The 27,504-nt window shown below is 40.5% G+C and overlaps 1 protein-coding gene across 1 annotated transcript in view; it reads left to right on the forward strand.

Moving 5' to 3' along the window:
- Positions 1-27,504, forward strand: part of LOC106647251 (kin of IRRE-like protein 3) — a 135,750-nt gene that overhangs the window by 62,860 nt on the left and 45,386 nt on the right. The window contains exons 4-7 of the mRNA XM_089590757.1: positions 9,265-9,375; positions 16,748-16,841; positions 17,349-17,461; positions 18,416-18,579. Coding sequence (XP_089446883.1) covers positions 9,265-9,375; positions 16,748-16,841; positions 17,349-17,461; positions 18,416-18,579 — 482 coding nt within the window. The remainder of the gene's footprint in view (positions 1-9,264; positions 9,376-16,747; positions 16,842-17,348; positions 17,462-18,415; positions 18,580-27,504) is intronic.

Here is a 27,504-nt window from a genome sequence, read left to right on the forward strand (position 1 = left end):
TATTACATTTAAAAAAGAGGAGATGATTAAAAGGAAGAATAATGTACAAATCCATGTTCATATGGTAAAGAATGTACTGATAAAAAATACATTTTGCACTGTTGTACCGTACATGAATTGGCACAGGATTAAAATTAAATTTACCTTCAAAAATAGAGTACATGAAGTGATCACTAGAGTAACAGTTACATCCTTACCTGCTTCCCTCATGGAGTCTGTTTTTTTTTTTTCTCAACTAAATATGCGAACCAGAGACTCCCAATATCATCTCCTCGGCTTCTCCTTGTTCCAACTGCATCGCCGTCTAAATCATCGAAATGAACTTTTCGGTGCACGTTTCTCTCTTGCGTAAACTGCTGTCTGTCGGGCGATTTGTATCTCTAAAAATGACAAACCGAGTTTCATTTGCGCACCGCTTCCGTCCGATTACCACGACTTTCGGACGATTGAGAATTAAGGCGCCACCGTGGCGGAACAAGAGCGGACTGCGCCAAAGTGTTCCGGAAGAGCGATAGCCACTGGGCCACGCCGACCATCAGATTTTAATACTTTCGACCATATCTCAGACAGAGGCGAGGTGCCAAGAGGGGGAAGGCGAAAAGTCGCCGGAACTCGCTTGGGGAGAGGGAAAAAGTTCCAAGAGGCTACGGAGATGTACCGAGTCGGCAGTCGTGTTACTTGAAATCGTTTTGTAAGAGGGGAATCGGCGAGCCAGCTGGGGAGCACTTTTTCGCGAATCTTCGTGAACGTCGCACAGATTCTCGTAAAAACTGTTTTTTTTTTTTTCACAAATCTTCTTCTTTTCTTCTGCTACGCACATGGTCACTTTGGAAAGATATTTCATCGCGAATAATCCATCCAGTAGTCTCAATTTTTCATGACAATGGTAATATAGTACTCGAGAAAATTTGCATGCGTCCTACAATCACTTAAGGCGTACGAAGTTACGGGCTTCTTTTACCTTGAAGAATATAGCTCGTTCGAGAAAAAAAACGATGCTAAAAACTGGTAGTCCGTCAAAACCGTTTCAGACGTGGTTGCGGTGGAAAATATCCATTATCTCCGGTTCTCTCAGCCGAGTGGTCTATCTGACCGTCGTCCGAAACGCCCTTTTTTCCCCAACGTGTGTATTACTCTTACCATCCTCACATTTTTCGCATTACCCTGCGCTGGAGCCAAAATGTGCGCAATAAATCAAAATGTACTACTCTCCTTACAGCCTACGAGGCCCCTTTCCCCCAAGGGGGAGGGGTGAGTACCATAGCAGTGGTGCTCTGCGCGTATTCTCCTTCCCCGGCCGTTTTTCTCGCCTTTAATGCGCGTCCATACATTTTTCCCCGAATAAATGAATAAAATCGCTATTTCCCAGGTGTTAGGCCAAATAAAATTTATATACATCCCGTCCTCCTTACGTGGATACTTAACGGCGGGTGCAGAGTCAGGGCTGAGTTGACGGCTCGAGGTATGGGCTTTTTAGAAATTTGACTGTACGTCAGATGTGTACATCGAATGATCAAAGAGATTTAAGTTAGCATTTCAGTAGCAATAAACTTTGATGAGCACTATTCATTCCTACGAGCTTCATGTACCAAAAGTTTGTGATGAGTTGTTAATTAGAAACATTTTTAGACATTAGTGTACTACCACCTGCAGACAAATTATTGCGATTTTAATTCAATGAACCGACGTTTTCCTTCTCAATTTTTTTTTTTCACAAATACTTGCAATATATTGTTCACTGAGCTTAACTCGGCTATTACAATTCCCCGATGAGTGGTAAAATAAAGAAGCCAAGGAACAAATTCACCATCTTAACCTGAGTCTCGCTAAACTTGATCCGCTCGTGAATAGCACCATCTCCGGAGATCAAATGCGTCACATGATTGTGCCACACTTTATTCGTAAGATTAAAACTCTCTTCCTCTGCTATCTCCTTCTTCTTTCTCTCTCGAATTGAGCGTATGATCCGAAGGTGATGGATAGCGAGGCGGATAGGTCTCGCTCGCGCTATTTGCTGAAACAATACCTAGACGCAAATCACCGACTTCCCCCTGAGGATTCGATTAAGCGCGCGTCAAGTGTCAAATGTATCTGTACGTGCATGTTCCGCGAGAGCGTCGTTTCGACACATAGTGCATCCTCTCCTCGCATCTGCACATCTCTGGCATTCTACTGTTATACTACCGGTACACAAAAGCACGAGCACATACAGGAAGTCCATAAATCTAGGAGAAAGCCTTCGAGTTCACAGCCCCAACTTGGAAATCCTCGACTTTGAAATGCCTTTCCCTTACCTCGACCTCTTCGGTGTCCTGATCTTTGTCTTATCTTGTTCTGCTCTTTGCCCCGACGCCATTGCTAAATCTGTTTCTGTCCCCCCATTGTCTTATTAATTTAAGTGGAGAAAATACTCATTTCACAGGGTCCATTATCCTTTTAATGGCACGGAAGTAATTAAGATGTATGTATTTTTGGACATTATGAGGGACCTTACGGCAAATGAAATGTGTGATAAGCGCCAACCCCGTTTTTCCAATACATTTTATTTCTTTTGAGCTTATAAATAATACAACCCTAACAATAATCAACAACCTCCGAAAATTCAAAGAAATTAATGCATTCATGATATTTTAATATTTTCAGTCACAACTTAAAAGTGGAACATTTCCACGTTATCTTCAGTACTTTTGTTTATTATCACGCAATTGTCTGTACATTTTTCAGTATACATAATACAATAACTCCTATTTGAGCGCTGATTGTGGTACAGAGTGACAAAGAAACTTTCGTAGTCGTTGCCTCCACTGAGAATCGTAGACTGTTAAATTTTAATGAGCAAAAGAGCCGAGGATATAAGTTGAGAGTGACTCAAAGGTGAAAATTGACGAAAACTGACAATAGGAAAAATGGCACTACTTGTGCGCCACATTGTATGTACTTTAGAGTGAGATTTGCCTTTGTGCTCGTTATTCGTATCACTGGATTTCTATTTGTGCACTGGCTGGAAGGACCAAGAGATGTTTTCAGTGACGAATACAACAACGGCGATGATTATCTTTGTGTACTGCAGCGTTTGTTCTTGAAAATTATTATTTTCATAGACGATTTTATCTCATTCACGCATCAATTAACTCATTGAATAATAATTTCCAGAAAACGAAATACGCTAACAACGAGTCCAATGAAAGTATTTATTTTCAAAGAAAGTTGCAAAAGGTCGATAGTTTAATTGATCCGTCAATTTTTCATGCAGTCACGTTATTTAATGGCAGTTAAAAGTAAGCCACAGAGACCTTTACCTTCTAAATCGTGTACGTGCATATTTCGGCTGTCTGGCGTGTTGGTGCGTAAAAAACTACCACTGCAGGATTTTTCCCGGTGAAGAGAGTAAGAGCAGAAAATGAAAAAGAAGAAGAGAGGATACAAAAAGATTGGCAAATGAGCGTGAACGATCCTTACATTTGCAGCAGGCAAATAATGGTAGGGGTCGATGAATGGAGATGGTGTTGGCGGAGGCAAACATCGTGCTCTGCTTTTCAGGTGCCGTGAGAAAAGGGAACAGCAGCCGTGCCCCGCGTTGAGGGCTTATTTAAATGAAAGACTTACGTATGAGCGTCGTCGAGGCTTCCTCTTTATTCGAAACAAGGACTGCAAGCAAGCTTTCCTCGAGCTCGCAGTGGAGGAGAACGAGGGTAAATATAATCCGAGAAATGACAATCAAACGACGAAAACAGCAGTTGCCTCAACGGCTGGGCGTCGCTTTTGCTCTCTTGGGAACGTAAAACGTGTGCTCTCGAACTTAAATATTTAACATGCAAATGAATTCTACGAGGATGTAAATGCACTTGCCTTAAATTCCTTTTTAGCTTTCTCTTTTCGTTGGTTTTTTTTTTTTTTTTCTTTTTTTTTTTTTTTTTTTTTATCTCATCCTCTAGTCCATACTTTTTCAAGTGTACGAGAATTGGAGTATATACGAGTGTATAACATGGAGTCCAACGTGGGCGAAATATTTTGCTTCTTGGCTTATGAATTTTAAAGGGAGATACTCGACCAAATTTTAACTCATTAACGCGAGAGCTGCTGTTTGCCAAGATAATTGTGGAACGGAGATGGTTTTTTGAAGGAGGGAGGTAAACTCCACCGAGGAATAATTTATTATGTAAATTTAACATGGAAAGTGTCGTATAGCAAAAACTTTGGTGATTATGACAGTCTGGAATGACACTTAGCGATATTTGTGGATGTTTCTGTAGTCTACTTAAACAATTTTATTGTAGATGTTGATGATTGAAGAATCAAAAATATATTTATATAAATGTATTTTTTTTTTTTTTTAATACGTATAGTATGGAAATATTATTGGCAATAGTTTATCATTGACTACAGTTGATAAGATTGTGGTTTTATTTCCAAGTAAAAACTCATTTTGCTTGTGTAAAGTAGTTTTACTATAGAAATATTCTATACACTATATTACAGAATGGAATCTGCAAACTAAATTTACCTTAATATCACATAATAAAAATAAAATCTTGACTTTTTTATGAACAAATTCGTGATGAGATAAAAAAAAACTTGAAAAGCCATTAAAATTGTGGTATTTTAAACTTTTACATTCATGACAAAGTTATAAATATCTTCAGAAAAAACCTATGTTTTACTCTACATCAAATTTTTTTTTTGATAATCGCACTCAAAAAATGTATAAATCGTTTCTATGTTATGATAACAACAACAAAAACTCCACATTATACATCTGACGTAAAATTCACTCTATATCAAACAGTCACTGGTTACGCAATATTTCCATAAAGACCGAATCCACCATTACCTCGAAGAAAAAGTAGCAAAGCATTTTCCTACGCAGCTATCGGACGAAATGGCTCTTGTCACTTTCATGCCAAACTTGTTTTTCACCCCCTGCCAAGTGGAAACATCTGTGTCTAGTCGTGCCACAAGCCTCCTTTCGCACGATCGATAACTGCAACAGCAGCGAAGGCTTCAACTGTCTCCTCGCAATCGGAGATCGAAGCTTAAGAGACGACAGTTGTGTCATGGAAGGAAAGCCAAGCGTACATGCGGTATTTCTATTTTCTTCTCCCTAGGTGACGCGCTCGTTGACAAGCGCAGTTGAGAGACGGAACGCGAAATCCAATTTGGAAGTAAAATGTGACATTTTTATTGATGTACGCTCCTTCCACTATTTGCTGCTACGACCGGAGCGTCTTTGGTTGGTGTGTGCATGTGTTGTATTTTTACGTATTCATTGCTGAGTATCGGAGGTTTTTTTTTACCAGAATTTCCTGAATTTGGTGCCTCACAGAACAGGGTTTCAAGAAAATATTTGCGTCTCAGTTTTTCGAGGTTCACCATGTGAATATGTTTTGCGGTGACTTGTAATTTTCAAGTAGAAATTCACAAGATTTTTGTGGTAATTACAGTCAAAACTGATATAATAACGGTGACGTAATACCAATTGCTCCCTAAAGCTGGGCTTATTAGAAATGCATCCCTTAGTGTTTCCATTATTTTACATAAATTTAGCGCGTAGCCATTAGTGCTTGGATTTAAATTTACACTTTTTTAAAGTGCATTTGCATATACATTGCCCTCAATTTTTCTTGTGAGCTGCGTTAGATGAGTATGCGTCTCACTTGTAACATTGTAAATTTAATTTTCCTTTTCTGGTCACCATTTTACATTTGTACTGCAATAAGAAACCTACATTTTCTAAAAATTTTGTTCTACCTTTAATGACATTTCTCCACACACTAATTTTGCACTGTTGGATACGTCAATCACTTATCTTTTACTGTAAGGAGCAAAGAAAATTTTATTCAAATGCTCATAAATTTACAATGTGAATGTTGCTTTACGTATGCCTCACACTTACTTGTATCGTTACCATATCCACCTCAACTGGTAAAATTTAATTACTGTTTAAGCGGCTTGTCCGACCAGACGTATCTCTCACCACTGACCACTAACCGGGGCTTGAGTCAAAGTCACTCTCCTACTCCTTGCCTTGACTTTCGAGTAAGGCACTTGTATCCCAGCTGGTCGACCTTGTCCACTTGTTACCACTTCATTCGTCTGAGCGGGGCTTTGCACGCAGTGCATTTGCCCAACGTGAAATTCAAGCTCATTTGTCCGTCTAACTGTCTCATGGTGTACGTGTGAGAAGGGTGTGATCAAGAGAATAAACGTTTGGAGTGGCTGGTGCTTGGTTCGGTGTGAGACTGAGTATCTCTCGATATAAAGTGGTTTCATTATCTGGTTTATTGCACCTCGAATCACGCCTTCGATACTTATTTGGGCATATTTTAGACGTGTGCGATACCAAGATATCTTACGAGGACTTTTCGACCGTTAGACTCAAAGCTGTCAAAGGTCTCGAGCTTTTTTTCGATATAAGACTGAAACAAGACCTACGTTTACTAAAGTCACGTACATGTATACGGATAAAAGTAGGTATGTGTGTGAAGGCGAACATTACACAATTTTTCATTACAATTAGTTATAAATAAAATATTGACATCATAGTATAAATTTGCCTAGTTTCAAAAGCCCGACGACGATTTTAGAAACAATTTTTCTCACTAATTAATCGTGAATGAAAAAAAATATTTCGACGATAAAATGAAATAGTTGGCCCTACTGAAGTACTAAATTGATACAAATCGTGATAAAAGCTGTAGTGAAAAGAAGATAGAACGCTTTGATATCCCAGTTTACGATGATATTTGCAAATTTTCCGTATTCTCAACCGTAAAGTGACCATTACGACCATATCAGAGGGAAAAGGATAAAACAAGATGATGACTACGTTAACGAGGTAATAAAAATCTCACGTCAGTCGGTCACGTGCAAGAAAGATACGTATAGAGGAAAGAGAGCGAGAGCCCTTCAATGAAAACTGCCGTCGATCAAAAATGAGCAGGAAAAAAGAGGGACGAGACGAAAGAGCCGACTTACCGTGAAACTGGACGAGAGTGGACACGCCGGTGGTAAAAAGAGGTCGAGAGGTGGCGTGGACAAAGGGACCGCTTTAAATTACCTCAATTAAAATTGTGGTCTCCCGAGGTAGTGTTACTCCGTGGGAACCGAGAAGGTCAAAAAGGGAGAAGATAATGGCGGGAGAGGGGCCTCGGCCGGATTGTACTGTACGCAGAGAGGGACACGTATGGCAAGCCAATGTCCAAGTCGTGCTGTGTCGTCCCTAAAATTATCGGTCCTTCCCAAAGCTCCGGCTCCCATTGATTATCACTGGTAATTGGCCAGTCGCAGGCCTTCGCCTCTTGTTCTCACCCTCCTCCTCCTCCTCTTCATCCGTCCACCAACCTCTTTCCAGCCCTCCGCTTGTTCTCGGCCAAACACGACACCCCCTTTGCCCCCGAGCTTCAACAGACGACGTATGCTCTCAATATGTTTTTGTCATCGGCTTTCTGTACCCTGTACATGCGTGTAAATTTCAGGGAGGAAGCAATGACGTGTTTAAGCAATCAATGCTACACCTTTATCTCTTTTTTATTCCTCGCGATATTTTTCACTCACGTAATTTTCAGTTATCATGTTTTATGCTTTTCCTTGGGCATCAGTGTCAAGCAAGCCAGTCGTGAAAATACCCTCGAAACCCCACCCTACAGGTATTATACGCTTGTGGATGCATAGAGAGTCATTAGAAGGCCTACCAATTGTGGGGGGAAACCAGGGAGATTAACTCAAGACGATCAATAGAATAAGCTTATATGCAGACAGTTCGAAGAGGTATATAAGTAGGTATAAAAATGTGTATTTATTTTTCTGTATTGATGATGCCCTCGATTTCTGTCGTTGGCTCTTTTTCACCCTCTTTTACATATTCATCGGAATAAGCCTCGTGCAAATGTATACGTATACATATATACAACATGCGAGAGATCGACGACTATACTGTTTATACGTTTATACAAGCAGACAAGATGTATGGGGGGATTCTTTATCACCCAGGCGTTTTTTCGTGTTATACACGAGAAGTATCTTTTCACTACTCGGACACCCAAGTCATTCGGACCCTCCACATGTGCAGTGCACACACGTAATAAACACCAGCTCAGGCAGCCGGCTTCCTACGATCAGCATCTTCCAAGCTGGGGTCGGATCGATCTCACCTTCCGCTGTACGGCCAGCACGTTGGAGTATTGTGTAACCTAGTGCTCACATATGTACTGTACACACACGAGTCGTGATTTAATTTAACGATAAGACACGGGCAATTTAAGCCACTCCCTCCGTTGTAGCTTGTATGGTTTTTCCTTTCCCTTATCTTTTTCCACGTTTGCTCCCCTGTTTTCCTCGGTCCTCGGCCAACTAGCTCCAACGCCAGCTCTACTTGATTTTCTCTGCTCAACGAAGTACGGCAGGAAGGTATACAGCCCCTTTTGTCGCGTGATGAATTTCGCACGTCAGGGAATAAAATTGCGGTGGCGTTGACTCTGCAAAAGGACCCAAAATTGCAATGGGGAGCCGCAGTATAGTAGCGACAGTTCTGTTAGTGGAGGAAAAACTGCTCGTGAAAGGACGAACGAGGTGCGGTCACAGAGAGGGAGGGTTTTCTCGAATTGAAGTACTTTCATAGCCGTCCCTTGAAATTAACGAAAGCAAAAGTAATTTGATGCTTCACCTGTGAGACGTGTGGATGTGCGTTTGTACGAACGAACTTAAAGCAGCAATGGTATACTTGGACAGAAGCAATGCGTGCTCGATTTATGCACTGCCTGGTGACTCTGTAATTTTCTTTTGGTTTTTCGTACACCAGCTAAAGAGAGAGAGAGAGAGATAGTTGCCACGAGGTTGTGGGCTTTACCTGTATGAATTCGTTGCGAATATTGCGACGATAAATTTGTTGGTTGAGCTTGCGCGCGGATGTGAAAGGAGGCTGCATTAAACACGCCGTAAAAGCTTTATGCACGGTCATACAGTGGGCGGTGGAGGTGGTGCGAGCGAATCTGCGTTGTAAATTAAAATAATAGAAATTATGCGGTTGTAAATTCGGCTTTGTTACTTTTGCTAGTACGTGCAGTACACGGAAATACGCACAATTTGTGGACGCTGGATGCGTTGTTAATACTGTCGTTACTTAATTTTCTTCACATTATAACTGATACTCGTTTTTAACTATTTATATCCAAATGATTTTTATGTTAAAGTTACAAGAAATTTTGAAATAATCCACATTTTTCTGCCAACAACTACTGAACGACGTCATTTTGTTTTATGTTGCAGTGCCGCCGGAGCAGCCAGCGATTATGGACATGTGGGGCCGACAGCTCAACGGAACTGCAGGCCCGTACGAGGAGGGCGACAATCTTTCACTGACCTGCCGAGTGACTGGCGGTACGTTGACTTGTACTACTGTAGACATAATACAGCGTTTTTGCGTTGGTAGCGTTATTGCATTGCGAATAATTATTTTTTTAAGTAATCTTGTCGCTCTTTACGAGTTTTTTTCGAACGAACAAATTGATTAGTCAATAAAATGACATTGCGAAAGATGCAAAGTAAAATATCGAGTAGGATTATAATAGGTATCATACCTACTTGCACTAAACATCAAATTCTAAGAAAACTTTGCATCATCTGCAACGCTCTCTGCCGTTGCTGGTTATTAGATCGAGTCATTTATCCTTTTTCCCTCCACTGTCATCTTCGCTAAGAAGAAAGTTACATGTCTGCTACATCTCTAGTTTGTCTCTCTCTCTCTCTCTCTCTTTGTTGAAGCGTTAGATTCAGCCAAGGGAGGGACAAAAACCCAAAGTGAAGAAGAAAAACGAGAAAAAGGGGAATACATAGAGAAAGAGGTGAGCAGCGTGCACTCCTAGATCGAGTTCCAAAAGCGCCTTCGAGCTCGCTGGCTCTTCGTTTACCTTGGCAACAGAATCTAAATTTCTGTTTATGGCTGCCGCAACTCCAACAATCCGCCCTAAAAGATTATTCCTCGAGTCCCACCGCGTCACCACCCACCCCCTCGCTCCACCTCGCTTACCCACCAAATATTATTTCTATACGTACACTTTTCTCTTTGCTCTGGACTCTCTTCCAAAGCTATTCTTTTTTTTTTTGCCTTCAGGTCCCTACGGTATGCTCGAGCGATGCTCCTGATTTCGGGTTTAATTTAATTTTATGCGATATTTTTTCATTTCCCAAAGTGAGTCGCATCAAATTTCTAGAGATCTCCCACCTCGAATAATAAATTAAAATAATTTTTTTTTAAAACGCCGATGATAGTAGATGCAATTTCTAAAAGTATGGGCTTATGTCACGTGACAGGAGAGTGACACACATCGCGAGGGTGGGTAATGAAAAAAGAAGCAGTTCATCGTCACACACGTACCTGCAAGCAACTTTTCATGGGCTCTTTCACTGTTTAATCTCCGTGAGATCTTGCGCAAACTCTCGACTCGCTGGCCCCCGTTGAAAAGCCTTCGCTGCTATTACAGCCGAGCTGAGACGTCACGTGTAGCAGTTGACGTACTCACTGCGTGTAACATGGACAACTGCTGCTGGGAGAAGAGATGCTTGATGATCGTTTTAATAATTGACGAGGATAGATGTGTCCTGGCTGGAGCTGAAGTTGGAGAGTTCGGTTGATAAAGGCATGAGTCCAAGTGTGGATTCTCGAGCTTTGATTGATTAGGAATCTGGGTCAAAGGGAAAAAAGCTCTAGTTTTTTTTGCAGCTAATCACTGTAGATTTTAAGGATGAAAGTCACATTTTCAAGCTCTCATTATAAAGAGGACTACTTATTTGGGAAAAAATAACTAATAATTATAAACGTGAAATTGGAGACAAAGTTATCATTACTTGAATGTACACCGAAACTTTGGCATTTATTGTCCAAGATCCGTGTAATTTTATGCAATTAAAACTCTAAGATCAAAAGTTGAGCAATTATTGATTTTAATATCCAGTCCGGTGGTGGTGCGTTTGTTCCACGGGGACACTGGATTCGTGGAAAACGCGACCCAGTGGTTGTTTGCTCTGTCACGAGGAGGATGAAGGGAGGAAAGAGAGGGTCGTGGGAGGTTTTCGTCTAATTAAGTATACGGAACTTGGCCAAACTTTGCTCTTAATTAAAGACCCGGCCAAATTTATGACGGCAGAGGAAACACAAAGCCTCCACGTGGCAAGCCGAGCAATTCGATTCCCTGAGAATCGTCCCTATGCTATGCACCTTTCGAAACATTCATCAGAGCGGGATATGCGTGTGGATCATTTAGCGAATTAAAGGGTACCTGGAAGGAGTTCAGTGTTAGAAGTCGAAAAAATTTAAGGACTAAATCATTACAATTTTGAAGGAAGAAAGAAATTCGTATCTATGAAGGGTGTACTTTGAGTTTAGGTAAACTATCGTGTCTCGTTGTATGTTAATTGATTAAAAAATTAAACACGAAAAGTATCCAACTTGCTTTTACTTCATTCATATCATAAATAACTTAACTATAAAATAAATAAACATAATCATAAATATGAGGGCAACATGAAAATTATATCTGTGTGAATATATATTTCTGCATCTCATCATGATGAATAGAATCTGCAGTAGCTTGACATCACTTGACACCGTAAATCGATGCAAAAATCCGACCGATTTTTTCTTAACATTTTTTTCCAAGCTCGCGCTTGGGGACTCGAAAGTGTTTTTAAAATTTAAGATAAGCTCGCGATCACCGGAAGGAGCCCTCTAAAGCTTTAGCAGCCAAGTGCACGTCTGATCCGCTCTACTATACCGTGAGTGAATGATTACTCTTAGATCTGTTTTTTTTTTTAATTTTAATTTTTTGCTTACTATTTTTTTCTTAAAAACATCAAGAGCCTACACGAACTGTGAAACTCACGCAAAAGAAATCAAAGAATCACAATGTTGTTTTAAGGGAAATAAGTGTATAAGAATCATAGTAAAAAAAATTACATGGACAAAAGATCAAGCAGCACAAACAATTCTTAAGCGTGCGTGCTATGTAACGGACTTTGAAATGCAAACGAAACTGGTGACGATAACACAGCCACGAAAGAGTCGAGAGCACCGACACGAAAGTATATATAGCAGTGCTTTTTTCCTCGAACCCGTGCCAATTTCGGTCATCACCCAATTTGTGTCACTCGTGCCTCAACAAATAAAAAAACAGACTAAGGCACCCATACATTATAAAAAAAACTGCCGACCAACTAACAATTCGATACCATTGATAAAAAATAATGTGTCTTATCGAGATCTCAGCTAATGCACAATTAAATATATAACAAGTGCCAGAGCATCAGTATTGATCGTGAAACTCCTGTAATTAAGCGACAAATGCATGGGTGGAAAGTAAATTACAAGCGAGCAGAGTGAAAATCTAATTTCACCACCCTGTGATCCGTCGATTCGGATAGGCATAACAACCAACCGTCATACGGTCGAAATTCGCTCGTTTTTTAATTCCCCGCAGTTCTCACGACACTCCAATTACGGAGCCCCCAGTGCCCACCCAAAACCGTACGACGAGAACTGTTTATTTCAATAAACCTCGCGTGCAACGGTACAAGCTCGTGCGCAAAAGTTTCCTTGCGATTAGGAAGCACTCAGTCGCGAGTCTCGCGAGCCCCGCGAAATTGCATCCAAGTGCCGTGCCCCGGGAAAAGAAACACTTACTGCCGTACCACCGAGAGGGTGGAAATTAACGTGCGTGGCGCAACCTGGACTCGATGATAACGCTTCGATACCTGCTTGTATATACCATTGTTATGGTCACATTGTTACTGTTTCGTCGATACTCCTGCAGGGGTTTTCATCCTGATACCAAAGGGTGAGATTTTCTTTTCCTTACCAAGTAATTTTCACCAGAGAGTAAAATAAAGAAAAAGGTTGTACGGGCGTCGTTAAATTTTCTGCATTCACTCAAACTATATGGATACAGTACACCGGAGTAATGACTCTCTCCAAGCGCTATCAACCGCGCGACGCTTATTAAAAATTTCGCGTAATCCTTCGGCCACTTTGGGCCACTTTGGTGTTATGTTCACGCCTATACAGAGCTGCGGTGTCGCGTCGTTTGTAGCCCGGCAACTAAAATTTTCAAGCGACCGGAGTTGAGCCTTTTTTTCCCCAGCTCCCCTAGTTGTATAATTTAGGAATTAGTCGCCACGTGTGTTGTACGAGCGAGTGTCGAGTCCGTTTTTTCGGTGTATGGGTGCACGTGATTACCACGGGGGTGACAAAGAATGCCGAAAAGAGGATTAAAGTAGCGAGGTCGTGCTCTCAAAAGAGCGTTGAAAGTTTAATTTCAAAAGTGCTGACAGAACGATGCGGACGAGCAAAGTTTGAGGCTCCGACAACGAGGGGCTTTAACCGGAACGCAGGGGCGCGCATCCCCGTGTTTTTCGGGGTGTACGGCGCACAGACATGGACACGCAACGCGTCAAGTGTGACAGGAGGGAATAAAAAAAAAAAAGTGACGACCTCGTGGATGTGCATAACTGCAACGCGTGTGTGGTGCTCGTTAAAATTTAAAATACTTACTGGTCAGCTCACGCGGTCGAACGTGGAAGTTACGTGCGACTCTCTCGCTTTCTTTGTCTCTGTTGAATTTTAATTCTCGGCAGGTACTGTACCCCCAGTTCGTATTTTTTTTCCCCCCCCCTTTTTTTTAGCGAGCTGGGGACATATTTTACGCAAAATTGTAAAGCCGTTTAAAAACTTGTTAGCTTATTCCACTTTTGTCTGCCGATGCAGTTCGTCAAACTGCCTGTAAAAAAAACAAATAAAAATCATCAACTACATCTTTTACGGAAAATATTCGTGAAATATAGGGTGGACACATCGTGAATTTAATGTTCATTAATTTCACTGAAAAAACAAAAACACCGGATTTACCCCAACGCGCCAAGTACACGTTGCGGGTATTATTTGTGCCCTACCGTATACATATCCGGCTCCCTCGCACGAAGCGCGATAATCGATAGCCTGAATTATTCAGAGCACGTGTACGCGGGAAAATTATTACAGCTCATCGAGCGCGTATTATATGCCCTCTACCCGGTGCTCTTGGCGAATTAAAAAATTCAACGCGCAGCCCTGCGAAATTGCGTGCTCCTCGTGGTAACCGGATCTGTCGTATTTTTGTACGACTTGTGTGTATATGTTTTTTTTTTTTTTTTTTTGACGACTGGAGCTTACCTCAGACCCTTTAAAATCTACGAAACAGAACCTGCCGAACGAGCTTTTGACGTAAACGTATACCAGAGTAGCAGCTGTCTATGGCCGCTACTCGGTACACCTGATGTAAAGAGAATGAGAAAGAGGCCAAACCGGTTCCCAGGCTCGGCCGGCCGTTTGCGTTAGTACTTGGAGGATCCCCTTCCACTCCGGGGCATTGACTTGGACCGTCGGACACGAAACTACCGGAACGTCTCTACCGTCTACGCCGATACAGCTCTGTTTCGAACGAGAGAGAATAGCCATCTCGACAGTAGAGCACGAATTTTAATACTCGGATGCTGGGTTGGTGTATCTTCTAGGATTAGAGATCTCGGGGCTGGCTGTCTCGGGGCCAACTTCTCGGCCATTGGATCGGAGTAGCGAGCGAGGGTGTAGGGAATGAAGCTCCGGAGAACGCCAGCGTAAGTCGATACTTGTGTACACAGCCTTTGGGCTTTTGCCGAGGAAAGAGGCACGTGTATATACAGGCACGCGAAAGTACATCGCGAAGGTTTATTCAAAGCTCGGGCTGTCGTGCTGCTTGGAGTGAAAAGCTCGGCTCTCAACTTTTTGAGAACACCTCAAGTTTTCTCAAATCGCATGCGTTACGCAGTAGGTACTTGTATTTTTTGCTTCCTCCAAGTGGTGATTACTGGCTGCTAGCTGAGACTTCCTTAATACTTTGGCAAAGTTCTAGCAAAAATTAGAGCTTTTGCACGGTTGTTATGGGTAACTAGCCAACCCTTCATTTTTGGTGCGTTATTAGTTTATCACGAGAAAACACATGAAATTATAGATGAAAGCCATTCAAACATACCTTCAAAAGGTCATAATGGTAAATGTTAATGTAAGCCACGTTGTTGATGATGGCTAATTAACAATATATTTGTTTTTCGATACGTCTGGACCACGATGACTGGATTACGCCTGGGACCTACGTATACTTCTAGACTTTATTATAGAAAATTTGTGTTTTTAAAGATTACATGAATAAATAGTTATTGTATTTACCGATATCTCCTGATAATTCGATACATCACTTTTATAACACCATCATCGAGTGGTACACGTATTACTATTGATGTACGAACTACAGATAGGGAGTTGTGCTTTTTTTTGTTTTAACATAATATCTAACACAAAAGCTATAAATACATAAGTTATAAATAACAAGTAAGGTAACGCAGTCAGTCTACTCATATACTTGAGCATATTGATGACAAAAATTACGCTTTTCTGCATCATTTTCAATTAATTTTTACATTTTGTTGGAAAAAGCTGCTTCTAAAAGTGTATGAATGTTACAAATTTTTAAAACCAAAGAACGATCATTACCGCTAGTGTACACACGAATAATTAAATAATATTAAGCTGTCTCATTATGGCCAACAACAACGTAATTAACCGATCCATTAACTCGCGACGCTATAAATTTCATTCCTTTGCAAAAAGATAAAAAAAAGGTGTGTATGTATTTACGCGCGCGTCAAATGGTTGCAACAAAAATCAGCCTTGTCTTACATTACGCGAGCAATGAATGGGTCACGAGTCAATTTTAATGGCTCAGTTAAACGTGGCATTAAAAAAAAAAAAAAAAAAAAAAAAAAAACAAAGAATAAGAATAATGTAGCTCATAAAGACTCGGGGGACAACGACTGGCAATTAAATTGAACATTTGTATATTACGGCTAGCCTAGCTGCTGCTGCTCGATTCAACAAAACGCCAGTCCTTCGTTAACCGAATAAACTGTTTCGGCTCGTAGAGCGAGAAATCAGCGTGTGCATATCGCGCAAGAGAAAAGGGCCGTGCAGTTTCGCGTTTAATCAAGCGAGCAGATTTTACGAACTGGAAGTAATTCCGAGACGGACGATTTTGAGCTGGCTACTGGTAATATTTTTCAGCACGAATGCCGTACTTCCTGCCATGTCTTTATTTTCCCCCCACCCCTCCCCATGGATGATCGGCCAATCGGAAATTTACTCGAAACTCGTCAACCATCGGGTGGCTGTATTTGACGAGCTGTCCATTAATTTACGCTTACGCAAGGATATTTTTCAGGCGATTTACTTTGTCACTTTGAGTCGAGACTCGTCCCTGTCTTTTCCTGATTGAGCTTCGTCCCTTCAATATAGGAGGAGGTAACATTACCATCCTGTACCCGACACCGTATCCCTTCGACACGCGGAAGTAATTTAACGCGAATTATTCAGAGAGAGCCAGTCATCCTACAACCGTATGTTATCGCGAAAAGAGGCTTTTTTCCGTAAATTGACTGGTGAGAGCACACAGTGTGTCTGGAATCTCTTCGGAAGTGAGATATTATTGCCCTCTCTACTCGTGGACTTGATAAATCAAACAGTTACGAGGCTGTCGATTGTGCAATATTCGTGATGGACTACAGATAGAGAACGAGAGGGAATAGCAGTCCTTGTTAGTTTTAAACTATGGTCATTAGTAGATATCACTGATTATAATTGCAGCGAGGAACTGTTTTTTTGAGATTTTTTGGTGGCTTTTGCGTGTTGCAGGTAGGCCAGAGCCCACCGTCAAGTGGATCGTCAACGGTCAGCTCAAGGACGACGATGCGTACGAGAGCACTGCAGGAGACGTCATCGAGAAAAAGTGAGAATTGGGATTTATTATTTTAGGGCTTTTGTTTGTAGTTTTTTTTTTTTTTTTTAATTCACTCCTTTAAATACAAAACTATTTACAAAGGAAATAAGTTATTAATTAAATTTTTAGGAATATATTTTATGGTGTAGAGAGCAATGTGCATGCAAGCTTTTTGTTTTTTTAATTGAATTTTTTAATCATTTTATGTTTTTGATTCGTGAAGTTTATTTTTTTTTTTTTTTTCATTTTATTTTTAATTTTCATGTGAACGATTTCCATGAAGTAAAAAGCAATCTGACATGATGGTGTAGTCATAAAGAGATACACATTTTTTAAAATCATGTCAACCTAATTTAATAAATTTAATCCTGTTTAAACTTCCACCCCTCGTTTGTAATAATATATGGATGTGTATTCTCTTTTGAAAGAGTCTTGTATGTAACGTTCAAATGAAAATACTATTCTTTACTTTTAAAGATACTGTATGATTATCGTAATTTTTTTTTTTTTTTTCAGAATAACAGTGAAATCACTGACTAGGTCACATCTTTTTTCCAATTTCACGTGTCAGGCCCAAAATACTCATCTCGTACAGCCAAAAAAAGTTTCACTCATCCTCGATTTAAATTGTAAGTAAACAATTAAAACTAAGTCACTCTATAATACCCGAATCAGCAATACATTTTACACTTCACGTTGTAATAATTTTTATGTTGCTGTGAATAAAACTATCATTGTCATAACGATTTCCAAATATTTACGAGCACGTACAGCACTTTATGAAAAAAAAGAAAAATCTGCAACTTTTTTGTACACCTTGCTCATTTCTATTTTTACTTCAAGTTTTCAAGTCGCGTCGCCTCGTACCTTCTCTCATTTGAAAAATCTATAACAAGTGATTGCTTTGATTTGTCAACATTTTTGCTCATTAAACGTTTCACTTATTGTACGTACACACGCGAAATGCTTCTAATCACATCAAGACGGAGGTGAATTCCCTTACGCACCGCAATCTCCCTACGGCTTTTCCCGTAATTTACATAAGCACTGAAATGCGTTTACATAATTGAATTAACACGGGGTCCTCACGTCTCTCTCGTTTATATTTACACTCCCCGTAGCTCCCGATACGCTGATTGTCATTTTATGCGAAATTAATGACTCGATTAATATCGACCTCACGTATAGTAGTAGCCGCAGAGAACAGCCCCCACTGGCGCGTCCTGATTAATCATAGGATCATAATTATAGTGACGTTTGACGTAATTCCTGTTGACCCATTCTCCTTTCTTTCTCCACTATCCCTGTAACATCGACCTTTTTCTCTGTTTCTCTTTTTTAATATCACGTGGAGTCAAATATCAGCTTTGTCTGATACATAAAAACCTATACTTGCGCACACCCATTGTGACCCTTTTTCATCATCAAATGCCTTAATATTGTATAGGATTAAATTGATGATATTGAAAATACTAAAAGCTTGCGATCCCGTTTGGTTGGCTCTGTTAGAGCTGGTAAATGAAAAACTCGTAAAATGCAAAATGAATTGATATTTCTTTAAAGTATGTATGTTTTTTTTCCAGTAAAACCACTTACCGTAACGATACGGAAGACTAATGGACAAGATTTTGAAAACGAGGCCTTAAAAGCAGGAGAGCGTTACGAGGTGGAGTGCGAGACGACGGGCTCGAAGCCGCCTGCGGTGATCACGTGGTACAAGGGCAGAAGGCCTCTGATACACGTAAAGGTACGTCACAAAGCTTTCCATGGGAGCCTGATAGTTTTCAGCTTAAACTTTGACAAATCCATTCGTGCAATACCTCAATTTGTCCTTTTTCCAGTTGTACATCCTGAACCATTGTTAACAATCAACAATTTATTTGGAATTGCCTTTATGGCTGTAGTTTGTCCCTATATACTAATAAACAAGGCACACAGACCCCAAAGATTTTCTAAACGAGTTATATCATCAGGTACTTATGTCCTCAATTGACTCGAAGATCCACGTTTTGGAGGAAGTTACTCTGCGCATGCAATTTTTGTCATTCACAAATTTTTTTCGTACTACTTTCTCTCTATCTCGTGTCATCTTCGTACAGCTTTTTTTTCCACACCTCACGAGTGTAAAACTATAAAATATACTTTAAATAAAAAAGCCCAATGCCATCCCTGCTGTTGCAATAGCAGGATATGTTTATTGCCCAATCGTCTTCTTCTCTCACAAAAGAATTTTGGCGGGCAAAGTTAGCTTTGAATTAAAAAAAGAAAAAACATTGAGGAGGAGCAGGAGGACCTGGGCTATATACATATACATCTGATGTTAGGGAAATATTTTGTCAGAAAGTCAACGAGAACGAAAGAAAGAAGAAAAAAGGAAAGAAGGACGATAGCAGGGCACAAGAATCGAGGAACGGAGCAAATTTTCCTCAATCTTCGGTCTACGGCCAGTGCACGTTAAAGTTTGAAGGATGAAAATGCAAAGCAGTTTATTGAAGATGGTAACAAGGAGGAGGGGAAAAGGAAAGTATACGTACAGTCGTTGAATGGGGCTGGTGGGGCGGGGGGAGGGAAGCTTGATAGCGGAGAGGAGGGCGAAAGTATGATCGAGAATCCGCATTAACGCGGAAATGGCGAGGCGAACCTGCCCGGCGCAGATATTTTCATCAACTTTATGCTAATTACCGATCGGAGCTTAAAGTAATGCCCATGACTGGAGTGTCCGGGTACCACCACCGTATACCGATGAGACACGGCGGTAGCAGCCAAGAAGTTAAAACATCCCTGTTCCGGGGCTTCCCTTTTGCCAACTTATTTCTGTAATTAGCACTGGCTCCCGTTCCCTACTCTTTTCATTCCAACTCCATTATTCAGTGATTATAATCTCCCCGGATAAGGCCTCGGAACCACGTATACCTACGTCATTTCGGCTTTTGTTGTCACTGCAACTGTGACCGTACATGTACACGCGAGTCCTGCGAAAGGATTGGCCGGAGAAGTAATTATCCATGTGTAACGAACGAAACAAAGGGTCGATTCAGAAAATTCACTGGGTCTATTAAAAAGTAAATACTCGGATGATGATGATGATGATGATGATTACGACCAATTACCCGATCATGAGAGCTCGCGCGTGTGTAACCTAATAGTATCATTTAAAAACGACAATATCGAAAATTGCTCGTGCGCGCAAAAGTCGTTAATGCGCGCGTCAATGGGTACACATAGGTGCCGCTGGGAATATTCGACATTACGTAAGCATAAACTGGAAACGCTAATGTGGTAGTGTTGTGTGCATGTGCGCGAGCAAACGTGAACTGCAGTGTAAATTTGAATACGCGAGGCGATGGCCTTTACGTGATGGCCCCACTGTATATAACCCCCCCCCCCCCCACTGCTTGTTCTGTTCACATTATGCGCCAGCCTGTATTTATAGAGCGAATTGGTTAAACAAGTGATTATCATGCATCTACCAATGAATCTGTGCGCTTCACATTTAAGTATTACGCTGAATACCATTAGTTGTAAATTTTAGGGTCTTGAATATTCGGCAACGTAATATTTATCGTGAGCTATTAGTCAATGGGTATTATGCCACTTATTATTTTTCTTTAGTGAGTGCATGCATTTACTACTACTATGGTACAATATTCGAATCCTGTAAACCATCTCAAGAGGCGTATTAATCAGAACAATAATCTTACAGGCCAACTAAGTTGTACAAATAAATTGCATGTCATTCGCTTCATTTTAATTGTAGCTGGTGATGTATTCATTTGGTTATCTTTGATATGTTCCACTTTCAAAGTATTTGCTTATCAATTGAAATGCCATTACATATATAAATAAAACGATAATGGGTTTAATATAATTACTCAAGTGTTGTTCGCGTGTCAGTGATCGCGAAAAAGCATTTCAAGTGTGTCCGTGGACGATAAAAATGAGCGAACGATTCGCCAAATTCGTCAGATACAGGGGAGGAAAAAAAAACAAAGATGGTCACTGCCATCCCGGAAAACGACCAATATTGCTTTATTAATCTTTAGTTTTGATAAAAGCTGCACGTATCGAATGCATTGGCGTGTCAGGCATTTCCACACTCCGCACATCTCGAGCAGACCTCCGTGCTCTTTCGTCCTTTATGCCTCTCCACTTGCGAGACTCCACGAAACAGAAAGCTCTTTATTTATTTTCCAAGCGTTTCCCCCTGCTCCTCCCTGTCTCCAGCTCCCCGGAATATAATTATTATTCTCGAATCTCCGCGATACTGGCTCGCCGAGATCGAAAACGACCTACTCCCCCTCTTGTCTTTTGTTTGCTTTGTCCTCTTCGGCAGGATTCTTTTTGTGATTCCGTTGTCAACCTTCCACCTCCAGCGTACAATTTTCATCTCGGCGATTCACAGAAAAACGAAACGCGTGAGATAAGAATACGTGCCGGGCCTAGCCGATGAAGTACTTTCTGGCATTTGCCAATCAGTAGGTGTATGTGTGTTCTTGGAATGCTACGGTGTTCCCGGAATCCTTAAGGAATGGCCATACGTATCCCCTGCGCCTTAAATACCCGCACGCGTCGTTTAATCATACACGTGGATCTCATCTGTATCGAGAAACCAGCTCCAAGGAAACATCATTTCGACCCACGTTACATAAACCATGTTTTATCTATACCTATTAGCGTTAACTTTAGCTACGTGCAAATAACTTTATTCTTGCGTCGATATGTTTATGGTGTTTAGTCAATGTACGACATGATAGTAGGATAAATGTATAAACAAAAACAAAAATCTTTCTCAAAAGTCTATTTTGATCACTTATATTCCCTATTACTACTTTCATGTTTTTAAAAAATACCTAAAATATGAAGACACTAACTATTAATAAGCAATTGTCAACAATGTAAGGCAATTAGAAACTCTAGATAAAAGATCATAAATATGTAGTTTACGATAAAGCCCAGATATATTATGTCATGTGTATACTAGAAGGAATAACGAGCAATAATAAATCATAATAGGCAACGACATATTATAATTTATTTTTAATAGGTAACAATTATAAAGTCATTAAAAAAAATGATAAACAATAATGAACTCGAATTCCTATGTGTGAGAAAGTTGTTATAATTGCCAAAGATAAGTGTATTGTTTTGGTGATAAGTGTATTGTTTTGGTAATAAACTAGAGATAAGCAATAATAGCCAGTGATAAGGGGTGTACTTGAAATAACGTACGATAAAAAATTATCAACTCGTCATATATATATAAAACACTGATAAAGGTGTGATAACTGTGCAACGATGAAAAATTCAAAAACGAATGGTAATGAGATAATTCGTGGTAAGCAATGATAATTACTGATGATCACCTAGTTTATAATTTTTATTAACTAATGTCTTTTCCACTGAATAAACATTTTATCCTTGTATGATGATAAAAATACAATGTACTTGTTAACATTCAGTCTATCCGATCGATCAAACGAACCAACGTACAAACAACCAATTGGTGAACCGCCAATCTTTGACGATAATAGCCGTTGCAGGTGTATATGCACATGTATACGTGTGCACGAGGGTGAACGTGTGACCTGCCATTTGTCGACTACGGGCTGTGGTAAAGAGCACTTAGCAAGGGAGAACCTCTTCTATCTACGAGCGCGTGCAGACAGACCGTCCATACACGTAATAATTTATTGCCATTCCACCCCCGCGTTTCCCATCTGAGCGTCGACGTGCTGGCCTTTGCGTTTCCATCTTCTATTATCACTGGCCAATTGATGGGCCACGTTAATTACTACTGGAATATTTATTCAAGACCCGAAACTATATGGGCGCGTAAAGTGCTGTACGTGACTCTATTGTTCTTTCGATAAAATAATCCAGCTGGGTCTTCTGATTATTTTTTTTTCTTCCTCCTTTTACCCTCTCCGTCTCTCCGCTTCAGACAACTGGTTGCTTGACGTTTATTTTCTGTTGCTGTTGGCTTTTTTAATTAGTCTTTGAACCTCGACAGATTCAAGTCGTTACAATGTCACAAACTAAGGATTTTTATTGATATGGTAGTGCACTTTTCGGATGGAAATGAAAATTTCATTTTTTCGTCAACCAGACGAGTTTGCGAAATCACTCAAGATGATAAATTGTATTTTAAGCTCTTCATCCCGTATATTGGGCGACCAAATGAATGAAATCTCGAATACTCTTTGATGACAAAAATTTAGGAAAGAATTTTAATAATTTTAAAAGAATCAGATCAACATTCAAGGGTGACGTAGGAAGAAACATTTGCGATCACAAAGAGGCAAGTATACGCGATGTAATAGAATAAAACCATACTGCTGCTTCCATACCTGTAGAGCACGCACAGTACGGCCACATGAAATTGCGCACGAGTAATAGCGTGGATGTGTATTTATACAAGCACGTACGCGGCTTCTCTCCCATAATAGTAAAGATGGAGTGGAAGGCGGAGCTGAAGGGTACATAGGTATACAGGTATACAGAGAGCGAGGACAGGTATTAACATAAGCAGATCCTGTAACCGACGGATCACGTAGTGCACTTCTACCGCATTACCATCCTGATTATCTCCTGCATCCATCCGCCTTCTCCATTCGGGCTCCACTACCGCTACACATATATTATTACACAGTCCTTTCTCTCCTTTCCCCCTCCCCCTCTATGTCTATATTCCCGGGAACACTCGACTAGTACTCGCGAATTTTTAGAGAGAAAGGAGAAGGTAAGGGATGAGCATCTCCTGTTTTCGTATGTATGCACGTGCCCCATTCCTTCCTTACCTCCCAGAATTTTTCTTCGGGTTCTCTCGCGTGTGCCGAGCACTCAATTTTTCTCTACTCGTCGTTATTTTCGACCACAGATCAGCTCTGGTTCGATATATTCGGTTAAAAAAAACATGCTGTCTACGTTTTTGCACCAAGCTCACGCACATCCCTCGATTAATAAAGGGGCAAAAAATGTAAAAAAAAAAAAAAGTCCCAAATGGGTACGCACGAGATTCAATTAAAAACGCATTTTGTACCATCTGCGCGGCCAAATCGAGCTCGACGATTCCTCAAAAACGGCCAAACAGACGCCCGCCCGTTCTCCCAATACGAGATTCCAAGCAATTTGCACAGTAAGCTCCTTTTTTTCCATTACCCTTTCCTTTCTCGCGCTCCTTTTCCACGAGAATTTAATTAACGTATGATGCAATTAAGCCTGTTACACGCAGCCCCGGTTATTTTTCAGGCTCGGACCTTCTTCCCCCGACCACATCCTCGAGAGTTCACTTGGCTCTACTTTTGCCTCCCTTGGCTTTTTTTTTACCGTGGCTTTCTCCGTTCCGTAGCTTCTCCACCTCTTTCCCAAGATTTTTTTTTTTTTTTTTTTAAATCCAACCGAGGAGATGGATGCGTTCATCTCAGTGGCAGCAGCCGGCGTGGCTCGTTGCTTACGCTCCGCCGAGTCTGGGCCTCCAAGCTGCGGCTTCCTTTTATTATTACTCGAAATTAAGAAAATACGGCAGATGCGGGCACGGGGAAAAGAGGGAAAAGAGAAACGAGATCACGTATCCGAGAAAGTAATACCCGAAAAAAGGGGTCGGCTTATTTTTTATTCGAGTCGCTACGTTTCTTATTTCCTCCTTTTTCCTGCTTAATATATATACATACACGATAACGGGATGTACCGTTGTTAGATTTATCTTTTTCTTTTTTTCTGTTGTGAGCCTTTATTTTTTTTAGCTGCGGCTGAATTTTTCTCGATCCGTGGGAAATCGAATGCAGGAGGGGATTGGAAAATTGAAATCAAGTCGACCGATTGATAATACAGATAAATATATAGGAATGGAGGGATATTACAAAAAAAGGAAAAATGAAGAGTCGGTAAAGTTGACTGAGTAGGTACCCTTGGTAGGCTGGTAAATGTATGAAATTTCTGTTTTCATTTTTTTTTTTTTTTTTTTTGTACAATATCCATGTGTGTATACTTGAATGTTTAGTTGATTCAATATTTTTACATCCAATTGTATTGTTTCGCTAACTTGATCGATCATCTCTAGTTAAACTTCCCTACAAATAAACAAATCTTTCACTTTTTTAAAGAATGACACTTTTTTTTTTTCCGTCAAGCTCATTTATTCTACTTTCTCGACTACGTCTTCGGGTTCGTTACAGCTTCATTAAAAACTCTACATCATTAAATGAGTTTGAAAAAAACTTCCATGTGGAAAAAAAAATCCAAATGAAAAAATTCGTATAGCTGAACTTTGCACGTTTTTATTTTATTTTTTTTACTTCTGAAATAATCTGCAACGCATTAATTCCACCCTTTTTTCCAAACACTATGACCCACATACGTACGTACTAGGTACGTACTATAAAAGTGCTAATAAAGAGCAATTTACGTTGAAAAAAAAAAAAAAAATCATCCGTCTTAATTAGTATGACGAACGAACTCAGCTGCTCGCAAATCCATCTAAATAACGCTCCGACATTTTTATTTACAAAGTAATTTTGCACTTTTAAAGTAGTCGCTTCATTTCGTGAATAAATTTATATGAATCACCTTTCCCTCCCTCTTTTTTTTATGGCTACACATCTACGGAAATCATCATTATTCAGTAAACACATTGATCAACGGTATCTCATCTACAAACCTCCATAATACTCCATAATAATTCTTGCTAAAATCTCGTTATATATTTTTAAGAGTCTTTCCACATACAAGTGCCCGTTTGACAACACATCAAAGCTCACAGTCCACTACAGATCAGTATTTGTACCCAAACCCATTGCTTCAAAGATCAACGTAGCCAACGAGAAGCAAAAGACCTTTCACAATAATATCTCGGAGTGACAAACGAATTAGAGGTGAACGGTGGTGGTGCACGACTCAACGAAACCTTACCCTTGCGGGAGATAGGAGGAAATCTGGTTCGCGAAGGAGAAGAAAGAGGAAAGGAAATTGGTTCAAAGTATTGTGGCTCGAGGGGGTCAAAGCACTCGGCTGTGCAATCCCAGAGACGACGAGGATGGTGGCAAAGAGTAGACGAAGGACAGGTGGGAGAAGCGGACACGGCCAAGCAATCATACTTTAAATATGAAATTAAAAACGTCGAGCACAGTCTGAGACGCGAGCGAGAAGAGGGTAGGAGCTCTTCCCAAGGATGAAGGGATGAGGAGACGACGGGGACTATCAGGATGTGCCACTCTCTCACGCTTCGTTGGACCGATATCTTATTTTCGGGACATCGATTTGCCGGCTTGTGAATTAATGCTGCTGGTGCTATTCCTGTTTTGGGATCCTTGCTCGCTTGGTAATTGAATTTTCCCATCTTTGGACGACAAGGTGTACGGCTAGAATCAACGAATCATATCATACTCGGAAATTTTCCAGATATTTCACCACCCGAACCGAAATTTAGTTTTATAATACATTGCGAATGAAATCACAGGCGAAATCAATGCCAGCTCGTAGATAGATAAACTTTTTACAAAGACACAGGTGCAGAGTATAAGCACAGTACAGAGGACAATGGGACACGCGCTAACAAGAATAGTGAACTGACTCATTTATAAAACGTGTTATATTTGAGTTGAAGGAAGAAATTACTCGTCGAAGGAAGGATGTACGTGTGCAAGCACGCTTCGAGCAAGTTCCGTAACCTAATATGTAGGTTTTTCTCCAGTTGGTAACTGGAATTTCCGACCGAGTGGTAGTTATGAGGTAGTTAAGGGTTGCGCATGCAGTGTTTGCTGGTGTGACTTATTCGAAAAACTAGTGATAGGGAGCTACGCGCAGGTATGTTTAGCTACAGCTGCTGCATCTGTGCTTACGATTCCAAGCTAAGCGAAAGGCACGTAGGGACACCAATCAAACCGAGTCGGCAAAAACTTTTGAGCTGTGTAACTGGATATTCGATGCCACGAGCGTGAGCTGCTGTCGTGTTTATATGTTTATTGGATGTAGGCTTCTGAGTATGGGTGAGATGTACGTGAACTGCTGAGGATGGATTAACTTTGTCAAATCGGTACTCGAGTGCTGGATACATGCATGAAGCTCTTATTTTTTGCTCAAAGTTGGTGTAATGGGTTTCCAGTTGGTTAACGTTTGACTGTCAACTGCTCGTCTCGTATAGTCTATCCTCCTTACTTATTGGGGTGCAAAATTAGTAAACGTAAGAGTTGATAACAAAAAAAATTTAACTGCTTGTACAATACCGGATGAAATTCCAATATCTTCGTACAAATGAAATCTTGAAAAAAGAAGTATAGGTACGCAATAGGAAGCTAGCTATTGGAGAAAGAAGCCAAGCTTCGAGCGTACATTTAGTTATTCTAGCTCGAAAGTTTCAGCGGACACTTTGAACGCAAAAAACTCCAGCGACTTTGGCGATCTGAAAAATTTTCCAGTCACCCCACCCCGTGTATATATTCCGAGAGCCGAAAGAGAATCGCAATCACCTCTGAATTTAAAATCTTTATGATAATCCGAGAGCTCTGCTCGTTCCGCCAATTTTCATCCGGCTCTGACTTTTTTCTCTCGTTCCTCTCTCCTTTTTACTGCTACCTCAATCCAGTGCTTGCTCCCTGCCTTTCGATAACCTCAGAGGGAATGCGTTTCCGGATTAGACCTTTTTTTGCACCTTCGTTTGGAATTTTTTTTTCGTTCG

Source organism: Copidosoma floridanum, unplaced genomic scaffold, assembly GCF_036245765.1.
Source record: "Copidosoma floridanum isolate Cflo_tuat_1 unplaced genomic scaffold, Cflo_Japanese_pri ptg000013l, whole genome shotgun sequence".
In the NCBI taxonomy this organism is placed as follows: domain Eukaryota; kingdom Metazoa; phylum Arthropoda; class Insecta; order Hymenoptera; family Encyrtidae; genus Copidosoma; species Copidosoma floridanum.